The sequence below is a fragment of the Barbatula barbatula genome (genome assembly GCF_947034865.1).
Source record: "Barbatula barbatula genome assembly, chromosome: 19".
In the NCBI taxonomy this organism is placed as follows: domain Eukaryota; kingdom Metazoa; phylum Chordata; class Actinopteri; order Cypriniformes; family Nemacheilidae; genus Barbatula; species Barbatula barbatula.
This window is the reverse complement of record NC_136782.1, coordinates 4,319,476-4,340,508: the sequence shown is the minus strand read 5'-3', so window position 1 is coordinate 4,340,508 and position 21,033 is coordinate 4,319,476. Positions and strand designations below refer to the sequence as shown.

The 21,033-nt window shown below is 40.2% G+C and overlaps 1 protein-coding gene across 2 annotated transcripts in view; it reads right to left on the bottom strand.

Annotated features, from left to right (window-relative positions):
• gria4a (glutamate receptor, ionotropic, AMPA 4a) overlaps positions 1 to 21,033 on the bottom strand; it is a 57,205-nt gene that overhangs the window by 4,295 nt on the left and 31,877 nt on the right. Inside the window, exons 10-14 of one of the 2 annotated variants that reach the window (XM_079480773.1) lie at positions 18,046 to 18,252; positions 14,439 to 14,812; positions 6,601 to 6,799; positions 4,175 to 4,422; positions 627 to 741 (exon numbers count right to left, since the gene is read on the bottom strand). In XM_079480773.1, coding sequence (XP_079336899.1) covers positions 627 to 741; positions 4,175 to 4,422; positions 6,601 to 6,799; positions 14,439 to 14,812; positions 18,046 to 18,252 — 1,143 coding nt within the window. The remainder of the gene's footprint in view (positions 1 to 626; positions 742 to 4,174; positions 4,423 to 6,600; positions 6,800 to 14,438; positions 14,813 to 18,045; positions 18,253 to 21,033) is intronic. The other variant, XM_079480774.1, reaches the window with a different exon arrangement.

The following is a 21,033-nucleotide window of genomic DNA, read 5'->3' as shown; positions in this document are numbered from 1 at the left end:
TCTCAGAGAGAATAACATAAATAACATCATAGGCCATGTTATTTTATGTTATTAGACAATACAACTTGGCACACAGTAACACGGGAAGTGACGGAGCCGAGGTCCCATCGAGTGCATGCGTGTGATATGGAGGCACAGGCGTACGGATGGGACCTCGCTCCATCGCTTCAGGCAACAGACACATTCTGCCCTGATTTCATTTGCAAATCACGACACCAATTACTGTTAATGCAGAACTATTGGCAAACAACACAGAATGCAACCGTCTGTTCCTCCCGTTTGGGAGGATACGATGTGGGCCAAAATAAAATAAAGAGATCATATTTTGCTTTATTTTTTAATCAAACCTGCAGAGAACTCTTATAACTTTTAGCACACGAGCTTACAGAAACTACTTGGTCTTAAACACTGTCAGTTCTGCTTCTCATTTACCGTGTAAACCTTTCGGCAAATATTTCTGCCTTGACAGTAATTGCTTCCTTTAACACTCCGTTTCTCCTTTAACACATGTGTCGCTCCTGATCAAGCCGGCCATCTCTCGTGCTCTCGGCCGCATCAGGGCAGATGTTTCTGTTGCGTCACATTTGGTTTTTTTACCACTCCTCTGCGTGTCATTGGTGGCTAACCTTCGAGTCCCCGCCCCCGCTGCCACATTCGCCCTTGTCGTACCACCATTTATTTTTCAATTTGTCCAAGAGGCCCTGTTCATTCAGCTTTAACACGGCCAGGTTTACAGCATTTCTTCAACAAACCATAAACATCACATGAGAGCGGGCCGCCAGGCGGCCCGTATTAGACAAACACGAAACGAACAAACAAACAAAAAAGAAAAGAGAAAATAAGAGAGAATCATGGTAGGCAGATTTTGTTAATAAAGGTCTTCGTGGGATCTCTCCGTCTCTCTCTCTTTTAGTCGACACACCTGCTCTCTTCTCTTTTAGAGAATGAAGACTAATGAGGGTTTCTAAAACACTGTGAGCTCAGTAAGTGCACCACTGCTGGGAGAGCAGATTTTCAACTATATTTATTATTACACCAGCAGGAAAAAATTATAATAGTTTGGGTTTTAAATTGAAGCAACTTATAATCAGCAATATAATATACCCACTAAAATATAGACACTGTGAGTACAAAATTTGTTCTATCCACAGTTTTAAAGGTCCAGTATATGACATTTAGCGGCATCTAATGGTGAGGTTGTGAATTGCAACCAATGTTCCCCCTCTCGAAGCACTACGGTGGCTGACACAGAACTAAGATGTCGTCACGTTTTCACTTCTTTGCCGAAGGAGATAACTTATTTACGAAATGCATTCTGTAGGGCAGTTTGTCCATTTAGGGCTACTGTAGAAACAAAATGGTGACTTCCATGCAGGGGGACCCCCGGTGTAAGTAGATAGAAAAAGCTCATTCTAAGGTAATAAAAACATAACGCTTCATTCTGTAAGGTCTTTATACACCTCTGAAGGTATAGTTATGTATATTATGTAGCATTTCTGCTAATCGATCCTCCGAAAATTTGACCTTTAACAAAGTAAAAAAATATATTGTCAAAATATCTCTGTCCGTCTGAGTAAATGGAGGTCAAGCGCTCTCTTTGATTTATTAAAAGGCTTTCAAGAGCCACAGCAATAGGATTGTATTTAATAGAGCACTTACTCTCTCTCTCTCTCTCTCTCTCTCTCTCTCTCTCTCTCACTCTCTCTGTCTGTACATGCTTTGACAGTTATGCATTATAATGGCTTGTATTTTCAGCTCTGTTACAAACATGTTTACTCTTTCCTAAAGTGCCTTATTCATAACACATTCAGAGCGTGTCTTTGATGGTGTCTAGGTAAAATTTGGAACGGAGACACTATATGTCTCACTTACTGGAGGCAGAAAGACGTGTTTGTGTGTGTGCACCGATGTGAAACCTCTCTTATCTCTCTGTGATCAGGATCTCTCAAAACACGCTGCAGCTTTCATTTTCTTTCTTTCACAGGAGTCTGTGTGCTTGTGGACAGGATTGAACGCTCTCTAATTCAATTTAAGAATTTTACATTGGACATCAAGTGTGGGTCACACAAAAGCGTCTTTAAAATCAAACACTGAAATGATCTGAAAGGCTCAGCAATATCCCAAACGATAACAAAGCCTGAATATAAAGCATGTGTTTTTAAAATGTTAAAACTATTACCCTTTATTATCTGCGATTGTGCTTGCATGTTGAGTTCATTTTGTATCTTGTCCAAGACTATTACAAATCTGACTGATATTTCAAAGGTAGATTATTCTTATTGTATTGTTCAGAAGAATGATTGCACACCTCCATTTCAGTAATCTGTAGTGGAGATCTAACTGTCTGACTGACATCAGAGAGAATAGATAAGAGACAGAAGAGAGAGAGAGAGAGAGAGAGAGAGAGAGAGAGAGATACCCTTGAGTAACCACAAGGCCGTAGGGCTATCCAATGATGAAAGAAAATCATCCGAGGATGAAATGAAACACAAATGACATGTTTTAATACCTTTTATGGGAAGATAATTCCTGTTTCAAATAGCATACTTCATGCTTCTTGTGTTGTTTATCAGTATGCAGTATGTGTGCCGATTTCCCTTTTATGTAGTATCTGGATGACATATGCGATTTGCAAAGTTAAACGTACCGCATGCTATTATTCGTGAAAAGTAGCAGGAAGTATGCAGGACAGTATTTGTGCAGAGTGTGCACTACATGGTATAACAGTACTCTACTCGAACATAGTCACTGAGCAGTGTTCATTTCTGTGTGGAGACTCATGTGCCTCTTTAATCTGACATCTCAGCATCTAACTTTCTTCTCCGAGGGTGTTAAATTGCGGTGTTATTTCGCTTTTAAATGAGTGTGCATTTGTATTTTTGTATATTTTGTATATATTGTATATTTTTTCGGTTTTGGGGATTTACTAAACGATTTACAGTCAAATGTCATCAATAGACAGAATAATCAATAATCATCAATATTGTGATTTAGAAATCCCATATTTACATTTTTGTTAGCTCTTGTTGTCTTCTCTCACATGGGAGAAAGGGTCTATTGGCGCGAGTTTGGAGGGACTGATGACATCACAGCATCAAGTGGTCAGTTAATATTTCTGGATATCAAGACTAAATGTCCACACAGGTCCGAAACCGATCACAGATCAGAACACTCATTAAAAAAATACACATTTCAGAGCTGTCAAAATTCATTTAAACTTTATGACAGATTGGAACTTAAAGACAAAATGAAACGGTTCTCAGCACGTTTGACTATCAGTTTTGTGAAACAGAATATTAAGTGGTAAATAAGGCAGAATAAGGCTCCATTTTATCCATGAAGATTGTAGATGGATAATTAGATAGGATTTTTTCCACCAACATGGCCTTGGTTACATTGCAGAGCTATGGGTTTAGAAGACAGCAGTTTAATAAACCACTGAAAACATTAGTTTTCTTTAGAACTATGCACACCGATAAAAGAAAATGGTCAATTAACACGATACATTTCATGTTGTCTTTAAGAATAGAAAACTGAAAGATTTGATTGTTAGTGATGAATTCTTTCATATGCACAAAAGGGTTGGTTGGTTAGTTGGTTGGTTATCCAATACATGCTGGCAGAATGATGTCAGTGTATGCAACAAATAAAAGAGAAAAAAAGTATTGACGAATTGAAATATTGGGCGATTCATGCAACAGTTACCTGTGTGCTGCATCTGCGGAGGAAAAACAAAGTAAAAACAGACACACAGGACTCTCTGTGACAGTTTTAAACGGTGATATCTTATGGTAAACAGGTGCTTTTGTTTATGCCTTTTATTTAACATAAAGCCATGATATATTAAATCGTTTTCAAAAGTCTGAAAACAATTGAATTCTAATATTTTGTGTCTCCCGTATCTGGTGTGTATGTTAAAGGTTTTATGTGACCCCCAAATTGGCTTCATGAGATGAAGTTCCTGACCCGGGTTTTCTTTTCATAACTGTGACAACAGCACCTGGAAATGTGAACATGAAGATATCACCGTTCCGCAGAGACTACGGAGTGTGACAGTGCGAGAGAGAAAGTGAGAAAGAGACAGAAGGCAGAGAAAAGAAAGAGAAGCACAGCAGGGTAGGTGGAATACTATAACAGCTCTGTGATTGGTTGGTTGTTATAATACTCCACCCACCTTAACTGCGATCCTTTGGGTGTGGCCACCCCGTATCCCTTGGAGTCCAGATTCCCTCCGACCTTCATGGTGTCGCAGGGTTTGCGCTGCTCCGTGTACTCGTTCATGGTCGACTCCAGCAGGAAGGCGTACTTCCCCTTCGACTTGCGCACACGGGCCACACCCTCGGCCGTCGTCTTGGTGAAGACGGTGGGCTCGGCCGACTTCATGTAACTCCACATTTTTTCGTACACTGCGATCTTTGACCTCTAGAGGGCGCAGGGGCAGTAAAACACACGTTACGACAGAATAATCTGTTCGTTTTAGTGACCTCTGTGTAAAATCACAGTACATTTACTATTTACAATTTATAGCTATATACATAGTTAGTGATACACAGTGCTTCACAAAATGTACAAATTCACCATATAATCGTCTATGAAGTGTGCTACGCAGTGCACACGGCTGGGATGTAGTGAGCCCTGAAGTGTGCAGTACTGTGAATACAGATGATTTGAGAAATCTGAGTGTTGTGTGTTGGCTCTGTGGGATATGACAGCTGATGTGATTGTCTTCTGAAGTGTTTATTGTACTTGGCTTTCATACATGGGAATGACACGGGCTTGCCTTACGCAGAAGCTGTAGTGTGTGTATGTATGTGTGTAAGGCATGTGAGAGACTGGCAATGGACCGTGACGAACGGCTGCCGTTATTATAATGTTGGTCACGTCCAGTCTGAGGCTCGCCGCTGTTATGCGGTAACATTAAAAAATAAACATCATACACACTGACAAATAAACACCCTCAACAAACCTGCGCTCAGATACGAACAACATATGACAAACAAACCTCACACTTATGTCCAAACACAACAGAACTGACATTTACATACTCCCAGAGTTACTAATCTAACATTACTTTTCAGAGACAGTGAGGGAAACAGAAAAATAGAAGCCAAAAATAGAGTGAGTAAACACAAAGTATGCTAGAGAGTGAGACAGGGTGATCGAGAATTAGAAAGACAGCTCTAAAACAGACTGGAAAAGTATGATGGAGAGAGCGAGACAGGGTGAGAGACAGCTCTAAAACAGACTGGAAAAGTGTGATGGAGAGAGTGAGACAGGGTGAGGGGTATGAGACAGCTCACAAAACAGACTGAGAAAGGATGATGGAGCGAGTGAGACAGGGTGTGAGACAGCTCTTAAACAGACTGGAAAAGTGTGATGGAGAGAGCGAGACAGGGTGAGAGGACGTGAGACAGCTAAAAAACAGACTGAGAAAGTATGATGGAGAGAGCGAGACAGGGTGAGAGGACGTGAGACAGCTCAAAAACAGACTGTGAAAGTATGATGGAGAGAGCGAGACAGGGTGAGAGGACGTGAGACAGCTCAAAAACAGACTGTGAAAGTATGATGAGAGAGCGAGACAGGGCGAGAGGACGTGAGACAGCTAAAAAACAGACTGAGAAAGTATGATGGAGAGAGTGAGACAGGGCGAGAGGACATGAGACAGCTCAAAAACAGACTGTGAAAGTATGATGGAGAGAGCGAGACAGGGCGAGAGGACACGAGACAGCTCAAAAACAGACTGTGAAAGTATGATGGAGAGAGTGAGACAGGGCGAGAGGACACGAGACAGCTCAAAAACAGACTGTGAAAGTATGATGGAGAGAGTGAGACAGGGTGAGAGGACATGAGACAGCTCAAAACCAGACTGTGAAAGTATGATGGAGAGAGTGAGACAGGGCGAGAGGACATGAGACAGCTCAAAAACAGACTGTGAAAGTATGATGGAGAGAGTGAGACAGGGTGAGAGGAAGTGAGACAGCTCTAAAACAGATGGAGAAAGTATGATGGAGAGAGTGAGATGATGATAGAGAAGTAGAAAATGAAGGTGTGCTTTGACCACAGAGAGAAACAGTTTATTAAATTAACATCGCTCTCATATCACCCGTCGCTCATCCACATATCTGTCTTTATTTTCTTCTGCATCACTCTCTATCTCTCTCTCTCTCTCTCTCTCTCTCTCTCTCTCTCATTCTTGATGTCTGAGCAAATTGCTTTTTTACTCCCTCGCCAGGCTGCAGACAGGTTCTCCATGTAGATGGCAGTGCAGGTTTAACTCTGTTCTACTTTGGAGTCCGATTCAATCTCAAATCTATTACAGTGATGGCTGAACTGCATGTCCATGCCAGTCATGTCTGTTTGACCCTCAAACCATCTTTCATCCCAATGCTCATTTTAATGTACATAAATAAATAAAATTAGGGGTGAATGGTTTGACCAAAATCTTATATCACCGTGTGAGATATCTGATATCACAATAACAATATACAGGTTTAGACACATCTGTACCATCACACAGCCCTAGAACAGATCTTCTGTCTGGATACGTGTTCTTAAAGGTTTTCGTATTTCATGTTAGAAAAAACAATGATTAAACCTCACCCTAAAGAACTCTTTAGTGGAACCGGAATCGAGGGTTCCGTATGCGATTTCTGTCTGCTTGGCGAGATCTTCTGCACTCTCGATAGGTGACACCATCCTCTCCACGGTGAGGAAGGCGGCCAGGTTTGCTGTGTAAGAGGAGATGATGATCAGAGTGAAGAACCACCAAACTCCTCCAACTATTCGTCCAGACAGAGACCTGACAGCGAGAGAGACAAACAGAGAGAGACGCTGTGTTCAGAGTTCCAAAAATACACCTGACACAACATCTCCAAGAACCAAAAATCACATTTCTTCTTTACAAATGGTGTCCGTCAGAGATGTAAACGTTGTTTGTAAACCGCGGCCACGTTATTCAACATGAAAAGCTTGGCTATAAATAGCTTTTCTGTTACAATCAATCAGTCCAATAACCTGAAAGAATTTAATACAACTTATTTATCAATATAAAATAAGGACCGGTGTCTATAACCTGGTGTCCTTTTGCATAGAGAAAGAGATTTTCTGATCGAGCTGACAGAACCTTCATTAAAGGCTTATACATCGTTTCTGTGAGACCAATTTAAACCGAAACCTACGGTAGATCTCATTAAAACACGGCATTAAAAAAAGATTAACTGAAGGACATCACAAGCTAGGCCGATCAGGTTTTTTCAATACGTGTCATGATCGGGATGGTGAGACAAGGAAAGAGGACCCAGGTGCAGACAGCGGTGAACACAAGACTTTAATAAAAATACAAAACAAAACCCACGAGGGGGTAACATAAAAAACACAGGAAAATAATAACATCACAAGACAGGACTAAGACTAACTACACTTAAACAAGACTCAAATAAACTATAGACTAGACTAGACCAGCACAGGAACTCAAGACACAAGGGCATGAAATAAGGGATCAAATCAAGAGGGGAACAGGTGTAGGGCATGAATCAATAAGGAGGAAACGAGAGGATGGGAACAGAGACGAGACGAGACCGGAGATAGCATACGGCAAGCCAAATAAACAATATTCCCCTCTCTCCACATTAAACATGAGGTTCTGCCACTAGACCAAGAGAAACATGACATGATGCAGCAGAATCATGACAATACGAATAGCAGAACACACAGATTCATCACAGATTTTATTACAGTAAAATACCAGACAAACTGTACCTGTATATGACTTATATAATATCAGTACAACTGAATGCTATGAGAAACATAAGAGTTTTTACACGAAAACCACGTCACAAAGCTAAAATGAGAACTGTATGAGAAATCTCATGAAACTGAACAATTAAGTGTCAAACCAAACGGATTGTTTTTTATTTGCCCTTTTTGTGGAAAACAAAGCCAGTAGCAGTATTTCATTTAAACCAAACCCACTTTAATATGGCGCACCTGCAGCGCAACTGTGATTTTAATAATTTTTTATTGCTATTTCTTGAATAATGGAAATACATTAAATACATTGTTAAATAAAACAATTCAATTATTTTGTTACCAATACTACATGTACTATACAGTATGTTGTTATAGTGGCCTATTTCTAAATAGATTTTTTTTGCAATACCATGGCATTTATATTTGTGGGTAACAAATTTTCAATACATAATGATTTTACAATATATAATATATATATTTTTTTTTCATTAAGTTATATTTTAATGTTTAAAAACGGCACCTGTTTTACTGCAGCAGAACAAACCCGACGCCGTTCAAAACGCCAGAGCGCCGTCCTCACTTTACAATTGCGACGCTCGGCTTCCGTAGAAATGAATTGAAAAGTTTTTTTTTATATAACAAAATATTAAACATTTTCACAAATAAATTGCCATACAATGTACATTCAACAATTTCATTTTTAAAGGGGCACAATCACAGAAGAATAATAAGAAAAACATAATATAAAATAAACACTTCAATATTTTTAACCGTCCATATTATTAAATATAATCACACATAGGGGAAAATATCATAATAGATTAATTTCTCAAAATTTATCAAATAGATCTAATACGGTTCCAGCTTTTATTCTTAGTTTTTAGGTATTGTCTTAGATCATTTTAAATACTACAAACAGGGGAGCGATGAAAAAACGTGTGTAACGGCTCTCGCTCGCTCACTCGCATGCACAGTATTGCGTTGTAAAGGTGAAGCAATACACCCCTTCACAACTCAGACATTATTCTGAGGTTACACTCCACTTTAACCTCACTGTTGTTTCCATCAACAAAGGACAGCTGTACCGATGGGGGCACGGACCCCGTCGAGTCTCGGTTGTTCGGTTTAACGACTGGACGGATAGATGCTTTCATCCATTGATCCACCATACCGCATGGATCACGTGAGTAGGTTTTGTCTCCTCGTGTGACGTAATCCTAATGCAGAGCTTAGTGAAAGACACGGTAAACTACACTGCCCATCCCCAAAAAAGTCACCGCTTGGATTTAAAGGTTCAGTGTGTAATTTTTTGGATGATCTATTGATAGAAATGCAATATAATATACAGTACATATCTATGTCTTCAGACATAGTATAAGGTCTAGGTACAGCAACGTTATATGCCCAGAGAATAAGGTCAGCTGATTACCTGAATATGCTGAATGATCAGGTTATTCCATCAACGTTATGTTCTTCCCTAATGGCACAGGCATATTCCAATGGCAGGATTCATCGGGCTCAAATTGTGAAAACGTTGTTCAGGAGCATGAGATTTTCACACATGGATGGCCACCACAGAGTCCAGTGACCGGTTGCATAAAGCACCTTAAGTGTAATTTTCCCTTAATTTTCCCCTAAATACCTTAAGTTTTTGACCTTAAGTCAAATCACCCCTTAGGTGACAAATCCTGCAACTTCCATGTTTACGCCATGTTCTGCTGAAGATAAAAATATTTGAACACATCGGCTTTAAGACGGCTGCCGCACGGCAAAATCCCATATGCATAAAGTTGAGCGGACTTTGTTGCATCGCTAGACACGCCCACTTCCTGTCGCCAACCAACACTGTCGCTCGTGTCGACTGAAGATCGCCTCGCTATGTCGCTTGGGGTTTCTGGTGGTGTGAAAAAATGTTTTTTATGATTTGCTTTCGTCCCGTTTATTAGTTCTATTGAATATTTGCAATAATGTTGTATACCTCATTATACACGAAATACAACTAATACCCAGTAATCTGAATGTTCCTTTGCATATGTGTATGTGAACCTGCACAAAGTGTTTTGTAAAGGTGCATTTACGTTGTAGTACAGTTCCGCTTGAACTGCATTGAAATGTTTTTTATAGGTAGACCATTTATTTAGGATGTGTAAAAAAGACAGACAATGGCCCTGTGTAAAGAGTCATGAGCTGGGAGTATACCTTTACTGAAGAGAGGGCAAAATCATTACTTTAGAGGACAAATCCCCCCTCTCTCTTCTCTCTCTATCCCGCTTTCTCTCTCCCCCTTCTCTCTCTCTCTCTCTCTCTCTTCTCTCTCTATCCCGCTTTCTCTCTTCCCCTTCTCTCTCTCTCTCTCATGCTCTTTCTCTCTCCCCCTTCTCTCTCTCTCTCTCTCTCTCTCTCTCTCTCTCTCTCTCTATCCCGCTTTCTCTCTTCCCCTTCTCTCTCTCCCCCTTCTCTCTCTCTCTCTCCCCCTTCTCTCTCTCTCTCTCCCCCTTCTCTCTCTCTCTCTCTCTCTCTCTCTCTCTCTCCCTCTCTCTCTCTCCCCCTCTCTCTCTCCCCCTCTCTCTCTCTCCCCCTCTCTCTCTCTCCCCCCCCCTCTCTCTCTCTCTCCTCTCTCTCTTTACCCCCCCCCTATCTCTCCCCCTCTATCTCGTTGGGTTGAGTGGTTAGTAGATGAGATAAAGCAGTCCTCTGTACGCCAGTTTTTTGCCTAAAGGTGAGTGTGAGCAGGTGTCATCACCGTGATCATAAAGCACAGCTCTTATTTTGCTCATAAAAATAGGATTTATTACAGCAAAATTATTATATTGAATTACGTGTTGTCATGGTATTCATTTAGTTATCGCTCTGACGGATTCCGCAGGTCATTTGTTAGGCCCAATACCTTATGAGTCTTTGTGACCTATTCATTAAAAGAACTGACTTACAGTAAATTAATTGTGTTCATTAGTGCACCAGTAACGCATCAGTGACTCTACTATTAGTTGCTTTCCGTTTGGTTGTGTTTGTATCTTTTTTAACATCATCACATTTAAAACAGACTGCAAATTCACAACTCTGGTATTATTCCTTTGTCGTGGTGTTTGCAGAAACACGGCAGAACTCACAAATCTCACAAATCAATCCTGCTCTCACAGACAGATAGTGTGAAAGATAGGTGTTATATCAGGGAGATATGAAACAAGAGAAGATGATGAATAAAAGAGAGACAGCGTAACGACAGGTGTGTATCCTTGTGTCTGCCCTTACCGGGTTAATACCGGCTGACGGTTGTGTGAACTGAAGAGCAAATCATTAAGTGCACAGATAAAGATAAACCGACTGTGTTGCTTTATCAGTTTACACAAAGCCATTTTCAGAAGAAACGGAGATTATCGTTTGTATGTCTGTGCAAAACTTCAGTCCAAATTGACAATATGCGTCTGGATGACATTCGTCCAGATTTAAATGATGTCAGGCCCATGTTAATATTCAAGACACATACCTACGTTGTTAAACTAACATGCAAACATGAGCCATCAGGAGTAACACACACACACACACACACACACACACACACACACACACACACACACACACACACACACACACACACACACACACACACAATGAGATGTGCTCAGTCATGATACAAAAGCCTCTGTTCGGGAGTCTATTATAAATGTGTGCATCACAGGATTAAGAGCAATAATCCTCTTGGAGGAAATGATCTCAGCGCTTGCTGCATTAATCATACGCTGTCTTCCAAAGCTTCACTGCAGCTCCATGCACGCTCCTATATCATAAGCACAAACCAACATGCTTTTTATATGAAATGCATTACAAAGACATACAGAATGCATCAGGATATAATGGATTTAAATGTTTGAATTGTAAACACGGTTACGAAAGAGATAACGTAGGACAGGATGCACCTTGTTATGAACGCAGTCACCATTAACTACTTTGAAGTCGGCGATTTAAAGCAGAATTACATTATACTATTTAAATGCGTAAGTATAGCTACCAGTACAATTTAGCAAATAACTCATCAATAGCCTACACATTTAATTTTGTCATTTTGTCATCATACTGTAGCTTTTTTAATATATAATCTTCCCGTTTAGGTTTTTATTCACCATTGAGAAACATGTTGAGAATATGAAGAACTGCTTTATATTGTATTATACAGACGGACTTCGTAGGATGTGCTTTGTAAGATTTTGCAAGATTCCTGAAGGGAAAATGTTACTGTATGTTTGAGAAGAGCCATTCACTGTCTTACTGACAGACTCATTGAGACTGCAGCAGGGATATTGACGCACTGTCCTGATGCCAGTGAAGAGAAGATGAGACACAGAAAGACAAAAGTAGAGAGAAAGAGAGAGAGAGAGAGAGAGAGAGAGAGAGAGAGGGAAGATATAAGGGACAAACACTTCTGCCTCCATTTATATACACAGTGGACATCTATTGAAATCTGTGTGAAATTGAAATAACAAAAACGTCAAGAATGTGTAGATATGTACAAATGAAAATGTTTTATTTATACTTTTTTTGTCATTTCACTTGTAGAAACAGAACGTTGAGTGGGACATCATGCAGGGATTTACAAAATGTTACAAAAAGGAAATAATGTCATCATGTTGGATGTAACCGTAGTAGCGCATGAAGTATCACAAAGGGAATGTCTAAATGAAATGTTAGTGCAGTTATTTTAAAAGCGTTCCTGAGTAATGTATGATGAATACGTGTGTGTGTCATCTGTAATGTCCTTTAATGCAGAGAGCTGCCGTCCGGGCTAATGCTGATGCCAGCGCTAGTGTTTCTAAAGATGGAAATGCTTCTGACGCCATTAACCTCACAGCAATGCACTCACAGATGACCTGCTCATCACTCTGTGTGTGTCTGTGGGTGAAAACATACAGTTGAGGCATATACACCTTGAATTACCTGACGTGTCTCACGCAGGCAACAAGGGCAAAGCCTTACAAACGCACATACAGCAGTAGGAAACAAGAGACAACTCCCAAATGATGTTCATTTTTTTCTAGGAATGTCTTGAAGTAAAATTCAAATTTTCAAAAAGTTCTGTGAACTAGTCCCACAATCTGTCCCAAATTCCAAATGAAAATATTGTCTTTAGTTTCAACGGGTCATGTCCGGATTCCACACCCTGTCTCAAACCCTCATGTTCCTGTCTGCCTCCACTGTCCTATGGATAAAAGTAAAAAGCTTCCCCCAAAAAAGAAATGATTGTCTCTTACTTGCATTTATTAGCAAAAATTGAAGCCGGAAAATAACATTAAAAATCCTTGCAGATCTTGAATGCAAATAAAACCAAGTTCACATTCATTGTTTACCAACAAATACTAATGTTTGACATGTATTTCAGGATCAGTTCAAAAATGAATACATGGAATATGCTTTCACGTGATGTTGGAGGACTGATGTCCCTCCTGAGGTTTATTTTTGCTGCAATTCGACACACACTGACTGGACTGAAATCACCACAATACAAAGGCAAAACTGAAGTGGTCTCTGCATTTTTCTCTGCAGCTGTATGTTTGAAATACTCTTTCATATTTATAAAAGTAGTCTTCGTTCATGTTTACCCATTGATCGTTTTACAGTGGAAACAATGACTGTATATTTTCTGTAGGTCAGTCGGCCGCTGTTATGGGCGTTCATCGGGGCGATGCTGTCTGCTTACTGAAGTGTTCTGGATCGTTTCTAGCTGGCTGTGTGTGTTCTCGCATTAAAAGACAAACCGAAGCTTTAGTCCTGCGTTACGATACAGGCACGAGCCACACAGAGCTTTGAGAGGACAGCTTAAATGTTTCATAAGTAACGGGTGAGAAAACATCTTCTGTTGTGATAGAACCGCTGCCATTTCATTTTGCTCTGCGTGATCCTGGAGGAGCTCATAGATTCACAGCTACACCCAAAAGCAACAGCGTCCGCAGGGATCATTTCTCTCTCTACTGTTGTTTTTTTCGTTTTTGTGGCCTTGTTCTGTGCAGCTCAGTGGCCCGGCTTTTCCCTGGACACGGGCTCTTGCTATCAATAATAAAATGCTATATTCTTATAAATATTATAAAAACAAAGTGCAATTTTCTGTCACGCCGCTGCAAATGTGAATGTTTAATGTTCGTCTCGGAGGCAGCTGAACTGCGAGGCCAGGTTTACCGGACGCAAATGGAATTTCAATTTTGTGTCGGAGCTCACGGAGGAGCCCGCGGACAAAGCGCAGGAATGATCCGTTTCCACCTTAGTCCTGTCACAGAAGAGAAAATAGCTGTTACACTTGCGTCGCTGGGCTGTGCATTACCCGAGAGCACAAAAGACCTATTAGAGGTGTTGCTACAACTCGTGACGTGCACTGGAAAACACATTATTCACAGTAAAGCAGCTGTTTCGGTGAAGCGTGTACACGCTTATCCGTCAACAGTACTGAGACTTAATTGATGTCGGGTTCACATAGATGCACATTTGACTTCGGTGCTTTCCGAAACGACCAATAAGAGTTGGTTTTGTTGGAGTGAGCGGTATACCACCATAATGGACTGGCACGAGCGTACAATACTATAGTAAAATGAAAAGTAAAGAGTACCGTACATAAAAAACTGGCTGCAAGTTGCATGAAGTCAAAAAGTGTTTTAGCTTTTGTGCAATATGCAACAGACTGACATTTAACACACGTTTCTTACCGTGGTGTGAAGTCGCATCCCTGCTGCATGAAGGCGCCCAGTGAGAACCAGAGACTGTTGAAGATGCCGAACTCGTTGGGGGGCTGGTCGCTTGGCGGACCGTCGGACCCTTCCTCGGGTTCCTCGGTGTGCCACTCGTACGGGCTGAAGCGGCTGACCAGGAAGAGCACCACGCTCACGCCGATGTAGGCGAACACGATGCACATCCAGATCTCGTAGGCCAGCGGGTCCAGGAAGGAGAAGACGCCCGGTTTGGACTTCTGCGGTTTCTTGATCATAATAGAGATGCCCAGACTCATAAAGGGCTTGGAGAAATCGATCACCTCCTCCCGGACCAGGGTAATTGTTAAAGGGGCCACAGCGATTTCCGCTTTCTAGGAGAGATGATAAGGGAAGATTTATGATACACTGTTGTATAATACAGGTTGCAAGCTGTTTTTAATACAGTACACAGATTCCATTGCTTCATTATGCTTATGCACGTCATGGTAAACTGTATTGGTAACGCTTTAGATTACGGCCCGCATAATTAAACTGAATTTTCAGCGTAACATATTGTAACAATAATGTACATATTTGTAGGTAAAGGGAACAATATGGAAAGGTTGGGAGAAAAATATTTATACTGTAAGTATTCTAAAACTAAGGGGTACTACTTTAATATAACGTGGTATGCATGACCTGCAGTATGCTACACAAGAGGTAGAGTGAAAATAAGCTGATTTTGTAATCACAATGTACCCAAAAATAAGCTACTGTGGATAATAAGTACGCGGTTCTTGTTTTATTAATATAGCGACCAATAAACAAGGGGAAATTATGTGTTCAGTTTTAAATATTTTGTCTGTAGGTTAATTCCTGAATGGAGACGTTTTTATCAATGAACGGAAGCTCTCGGGCATCCGGGGGACTCGTGTACGGCAATATTTACACAGCGAAAGGTCACGGTGAAAGTAGGGCATCTTTGGCCCTGCTGGTACCCACACGAGTAGAATCACATGTTTCAGTGCTGGATTTAATCACAGGCCCGCAGCAATAGTAGACTGCTGGTACCGCCAGGGATTGGGAATCTGTGCAGTAAGTCTGCGCCTCCAGACACAAATGGTTCAATGCGGCGTTCTGACAGCGAGTAGCTTTTATTTCCTACTGCAACTTTTCTCATAACCCCTGGAGGAATCCATAGCTCATAATTAACTTATTCTGCAATTTTACACCTGGAACTGAGGTTGTCATTTTAGGAGACTCATTTCTGCATTCGGCTGTCGGTGAAAAATGACTCGACGCTGTTCAGGTGTGTGTGGCATGAGTAAAGCAGCGAGACTCTCTGGTCCGGCTGGTGTGTTTAAAACTAAATAATGACCGTCCACTCTTCTGGCTATTAGAGTTCCTATTCATTAAAGACCCACTGAGGTGCCTTGAGATCTGCAGCTTTGTTTGATGCATTGATGTAATTTCCTCCGGAGCATAATGAGTGGCTCCTTAGCCAACAGCGGTGCGGACGCTAGATTCTCAACATTCTAGCGAGCTTTTGATTGGGCAGACAGAATTGGATGAGAATGATGTCATAAGAATCCTTGATCCAGTTTGGTGAGAGTGTAAGTTTTAAATGCTTGCTGTATCCTATACCTATAGGTCTAAATGTGAGTTTCCTGGATGTTTAGTATCACGCTAGTTTTTAAATATCCTTAATGCTAAGCCAAATAAGTTCATCAGTGATTTCATCAGCTTTTATAGAATAACAATCTTGAGTGCTGATCTGGTTCCCCTGGTATTATTGTTGTCTGTGATTGGTGTATTTGTACTCAGTATTGTGGGTAACTAGGGGCGGGGTTTAGTACGCTTAGGGCCCGTTTACATTTCTGGCAAGTTCCTTATTTTAAATGTAGATAGAAAATAGAGAGCAACACGGCCGCACATGCATGTGGTGGGACAGGCTCATTTTTCCAGGGGTTGAGGTGCTGAAAGTCCATTCTCATCTTTTCGGCGGGCACGGCTCTTGGTTGCTTAGCAATGGCAGAGCAAGTGGGCGGCTCGTGTTTTCCATGCGATTTTAGACGCAAAATGTGTATTTCGAAAACCATATTGGACGTCTCTGGGTTCCCCGGGTATCCACTCACCCTAGAACCGCCCCTAGATGTAACGCACTGGGTGATTGAGCAATTAAATGGTACATTTTTTAAATCAACAGAAGCATATACCATCTCCTAACAACCTGGAAGCTAATGGTGGGAGAGTTTTAAAAAGGTTATACAGTTAATATCTCTTGTGCTTTGTAGATTTTTAATTACCTCTTTACTTCTGCCTTTCAGGGTGTATATCAGCGTATCGGTGTGAGAGCAGTGTGTGTATAAGTGGATGACTGTGTGTATCAGGGGCTGTGTGTGTGTCTATTTTTGGATAGCTGGTTTGTGGATGAAATTGTGAATTGAGTGTTTATGAGTCGATGAGTGCATGTAGTGTGTGTTTGTGATGTGTCTGAGCAGATCACTTTGTATTTATTGGGTGTTTATGAGCAGATGAGTGTGTGAATTGTGTGTATTGTGTGTGTGTTTGTATGGTTGGAGAGCAGGTTTGTGGATGAGAGTGTTTAATGGGGCAGAGACATCTGAAGTCTCTCTCTCTCTCTCTTTCTCTCTCTCTCTCTGAGCTCATTAACACTAGTCAGTAGGAGCGTTTGCCTTTCTCCACTGGAGACTCAGCAGGTGCCGGATGGGCACGAACAAGTGACTGATTTTATGCACTTGCACGCTGAATAATGGCGTTAATACTTCTGGCTGCGTAATAAAGAATTTTAAAGAACCCTAGTGAACCCAAACCCAATTGACAGAAGAGGCCGCTACACAACGCTGAACTAAATAAACCTTCGGTTCTGGTCAAACAGCAGATATTTCTGAATTAGGCTGAAGATAAACATTATTCAGGAGAAGGCTGAAACAATCTATTTCTGGGCTTCCTAATTTTCGTGTTTATTTTTTAGCCGGTATCTAGTGTTATTAGTGGAAAATAAGATGCAAATTTAAAAGTCAATATAAACTAAATAAGAAAATAGTGGTCCACAAACAGTTTGCTGTAAATCAGCTTCTGCATGCTGCTGTTTCACAGCAGGTCATATTTTACCACAATAAAATCATGACTAGCATTAACTTTATTCTTATGATAAAATATTATAAACAAATAAGGATGTTTTTATCACTGTATTGCAACATTGACTTTTATTTACAATTAAGCCATAATGTCAAAACTACTAAATGGTAATTATGATAAATTAATAATAAGATTATTTTCTTATTAATAAGATAAAATAATAGATTTTTGGGGGCTGATATAAGAGACATTTATTCTTCATATATGATATTTATTCTATACTGTAAATCTCAGGTCTCATGTCAAATCAATAAAGATTTGACTTGTGTTACACAAGTTAGCTTTCAGACGGGAAACTGTGCTTAAACCAAACACTACATCAAAATCTGTGATAAAACGTAACAAATATGTGTATTTTCATATCTTTAGTACCCAACATTCGTCATGACAAATACAATCAAATCGCGTGTGCAACATGAAAGTAAATAAGAGTGTGTTGCGTATGCATGTATCTGCTTCTCACCCCGTACACCAGCTCCCCAACCATCCCGTTCCAGATCTTTGTCTCTGGATCCCTCGCTCCGTACTTTCCATCCGGTACGATGGAGATCTTGTACTTGATGCCGATGTGCTTGGCGATCTCGGATGCCAGATCCACGCAGTAGCCTTCGAATTGCTCATTGCCTTCAAACATCTCCCAGTTCTTCTTCAACATCACGTACGGTCCTTCCTAAACACACATACACAACCAGTGGGTGGGCAGTGATGTTCAAACTGACCTGAAAACTGTATTATATTGCACTAGCCGTAATGATATTAATACACTGCTAAAACTACTAAAGGCATGTTAGTAGATTTGTGGAGCTCCTCTGTATAGTTTTTGGTTGTATGGGGGGGTCCTGGATTGTTATAGTTCTTGATGTTCCTCAAATCTGTGTTTGGTCTCTTGGCTCTTTAAAGATTCTAGGATCTAAAGAGCTAAAAAAAGCAAAGACACACGTGAAGCTTTTAGCATGTTCAGACGAATGATGTGTTTCTGTAGTTCTGTGGCAATCATTTAAATGTAGTGCACTCCCTAGTGCACTCGTGTGCGACACTCATATCACGCTCATTAAAACCAGTACAGTAATTACAGCTGCGTGCAATTACAAATAATGACTGACAAATTATCATAAAATAAAAACCAAAACATTTATTTGAAAGTTTTCCAACCCAGCGTAATCATGTTTGTGGTTATGAATTATACAGATAAGCAGAAAACATTTGTCACACTGTCTGAGAGAGGCAAAACATGGATTTACATAGAACACGTCTATTTATTCATGAAAATCAATCAGGTCTGTTGATAATGTGTTCCCATAAAGATTCAATCATAATGTCATTATTTAAGGAGACCGTACAATGAGAACAAATCATAACCATCAGTTCAAAACTAAAATAAAATGTTTGAAAGAGAAATCACTTACATTGACTCGATTTAAGCAGCAATAATTTAGACATAAAACAGGCAAACAAAAAGCAAATATGTTTTACGAAAAGTGAAAATCAAGGGCAAGACGTATACAGTACATACATAACATGCTTATTATTTTAACTTTATTATACATTGATTTCGTTTTTTAGAAGATTGCAATGGAAATAAAATATTACAGCAGATAACATAGCACTTCATTCTAAAGCAAATGTTTTTTTATTTCTTTAAAAAAATGCACTGCATAAAGGAATAAGCGTTTATCTACTAGGGCATTTCCATGCGAATTCGTTATTCGACTAGAAGACACTTATTCGGAAAAAGATTACTAGTGGATGGTCTGCTAATCATTTTAAAAGTGTAGACGTTAGTCGTTCGCTCTCGGATAAAAGAATGCTATTTTGAGCATGTTTAAATGTTCATCTGTCCAAGGGTGTAAGGGTAACACGGTGGCTAAAAATGAGGAATATGCAATCGGTTCTAATCCATAATCCAGAACTGTTGAGCACATGCGCTGCATCCCTCCGCCACGTGTTCGCTTCCAACCAGAGCCGGGTCTGCTTCATTGTGCGCGGGACGAAGAGCTCAGTTTTTCAGACAAACTTGGGTTCCTGCGAGAGTCCAAAAAGCTAAACGTGGCTTAATTCATTAAGATTCAGCAGGCAATATTTATTTAATCCTATTTTTTACGTTCTGACCTCGGAGCGTTCGTTCGGTTACAAAGCCGTCTGCTTGGTTATCTCGCTTATATGTTTTCTTTTAAGTGCTTCAATCTGCTGTATTTTTATTTATTAGTGTGTTTACACTTTACTTTGCGTTCTACGTTTAAAATATTGCTACAATAGAATTTTGAAGAAAATTACTCACGTTATAGGCGTTTTCTCACACTATTGTCTGTTTATTTTTGCGGTCTGTTCCGGAGAAAAAAAGGTTTCGATATGTGTCCGTAGCCCTTTTTATTTTTGCACAAATATTTAAGTTTGCGGTTTTGGTTCGTTTGCCTGAAAATGATATTAACTTTTTTCGATTTTCACTTGAGAAATATTATTTTTAGACATAATCATAATTTTTGGCGGGGTCACGTCGGATTGCATTATGCGTGCGCTTGAGCACTGAATTGAAATTGTAAAGGCTCGTTATTATGGTTTTGTATAGCTCTGTAATTTAGAACAATGTTAGCAAAGTCACATTAAATATATTTTACATACATGAAGCTTAAACCATCATCTGTTGTCCCCATCCCCCATGTTTATTAAAATATTTAAATGAACGTTACTTAACGTGCCAATAGTCAACTAATGGCCTAAATGAACAACTTCTAGTCGTCTAAAGAAATCTCTAGTCTAGTGTTGTATACTGTATAACCAAAAATGAAAATGCAGTGCCAGCAGTGGTTAGTCGTATGTTTAGTAATTGTGTACTTTTATGTCTGCGATACAGGTTTGAATAAATGATGCCAGGATGTTTAGTCTGTTCCATAAAATGGAAAATAACAGGGAATATGACTTTAATGATGGGGTTTGTGAAGCTGTGTAAGCAGTGAAATGGACTGACTCCTCATCTGTATAATTTCACAGAAATGATCTCTGCACTTGTAAAGAGGATGGGAGGGTGCTGGCATCACTCTCCAGGTGCAAAAATACATCAGGATGAGCAGACGATCCATAAGCGGATGGACCAGAACATGAGTAAATGAATGTGAATGTCAGAATGAGTGTGGTGTATTCCCATATGAGCTGATGGTTTGTGCTCTCGTTGGTTTGAGTGTAGATAAATAGACTGCTATCTGCAGGCGTGGAGTTAATGAACGTTATGTGGAATGAACAACACGTCTCACGTCCCCTCACTCTGCTGTTACCCTAATTACGGCTATCACTTACTCAGCCGTCTCACTGTCTGTCTCTCTTCATCTTTTCTTTCTCACTCGGCCCGGCCTGGAGCCCTTGTGTCACATCCATCAAACTTTGAGTATATATCCAAACACACACACACACACACACACACACACACACATCTGGATGTGTTTCTTGTGCATTGTGA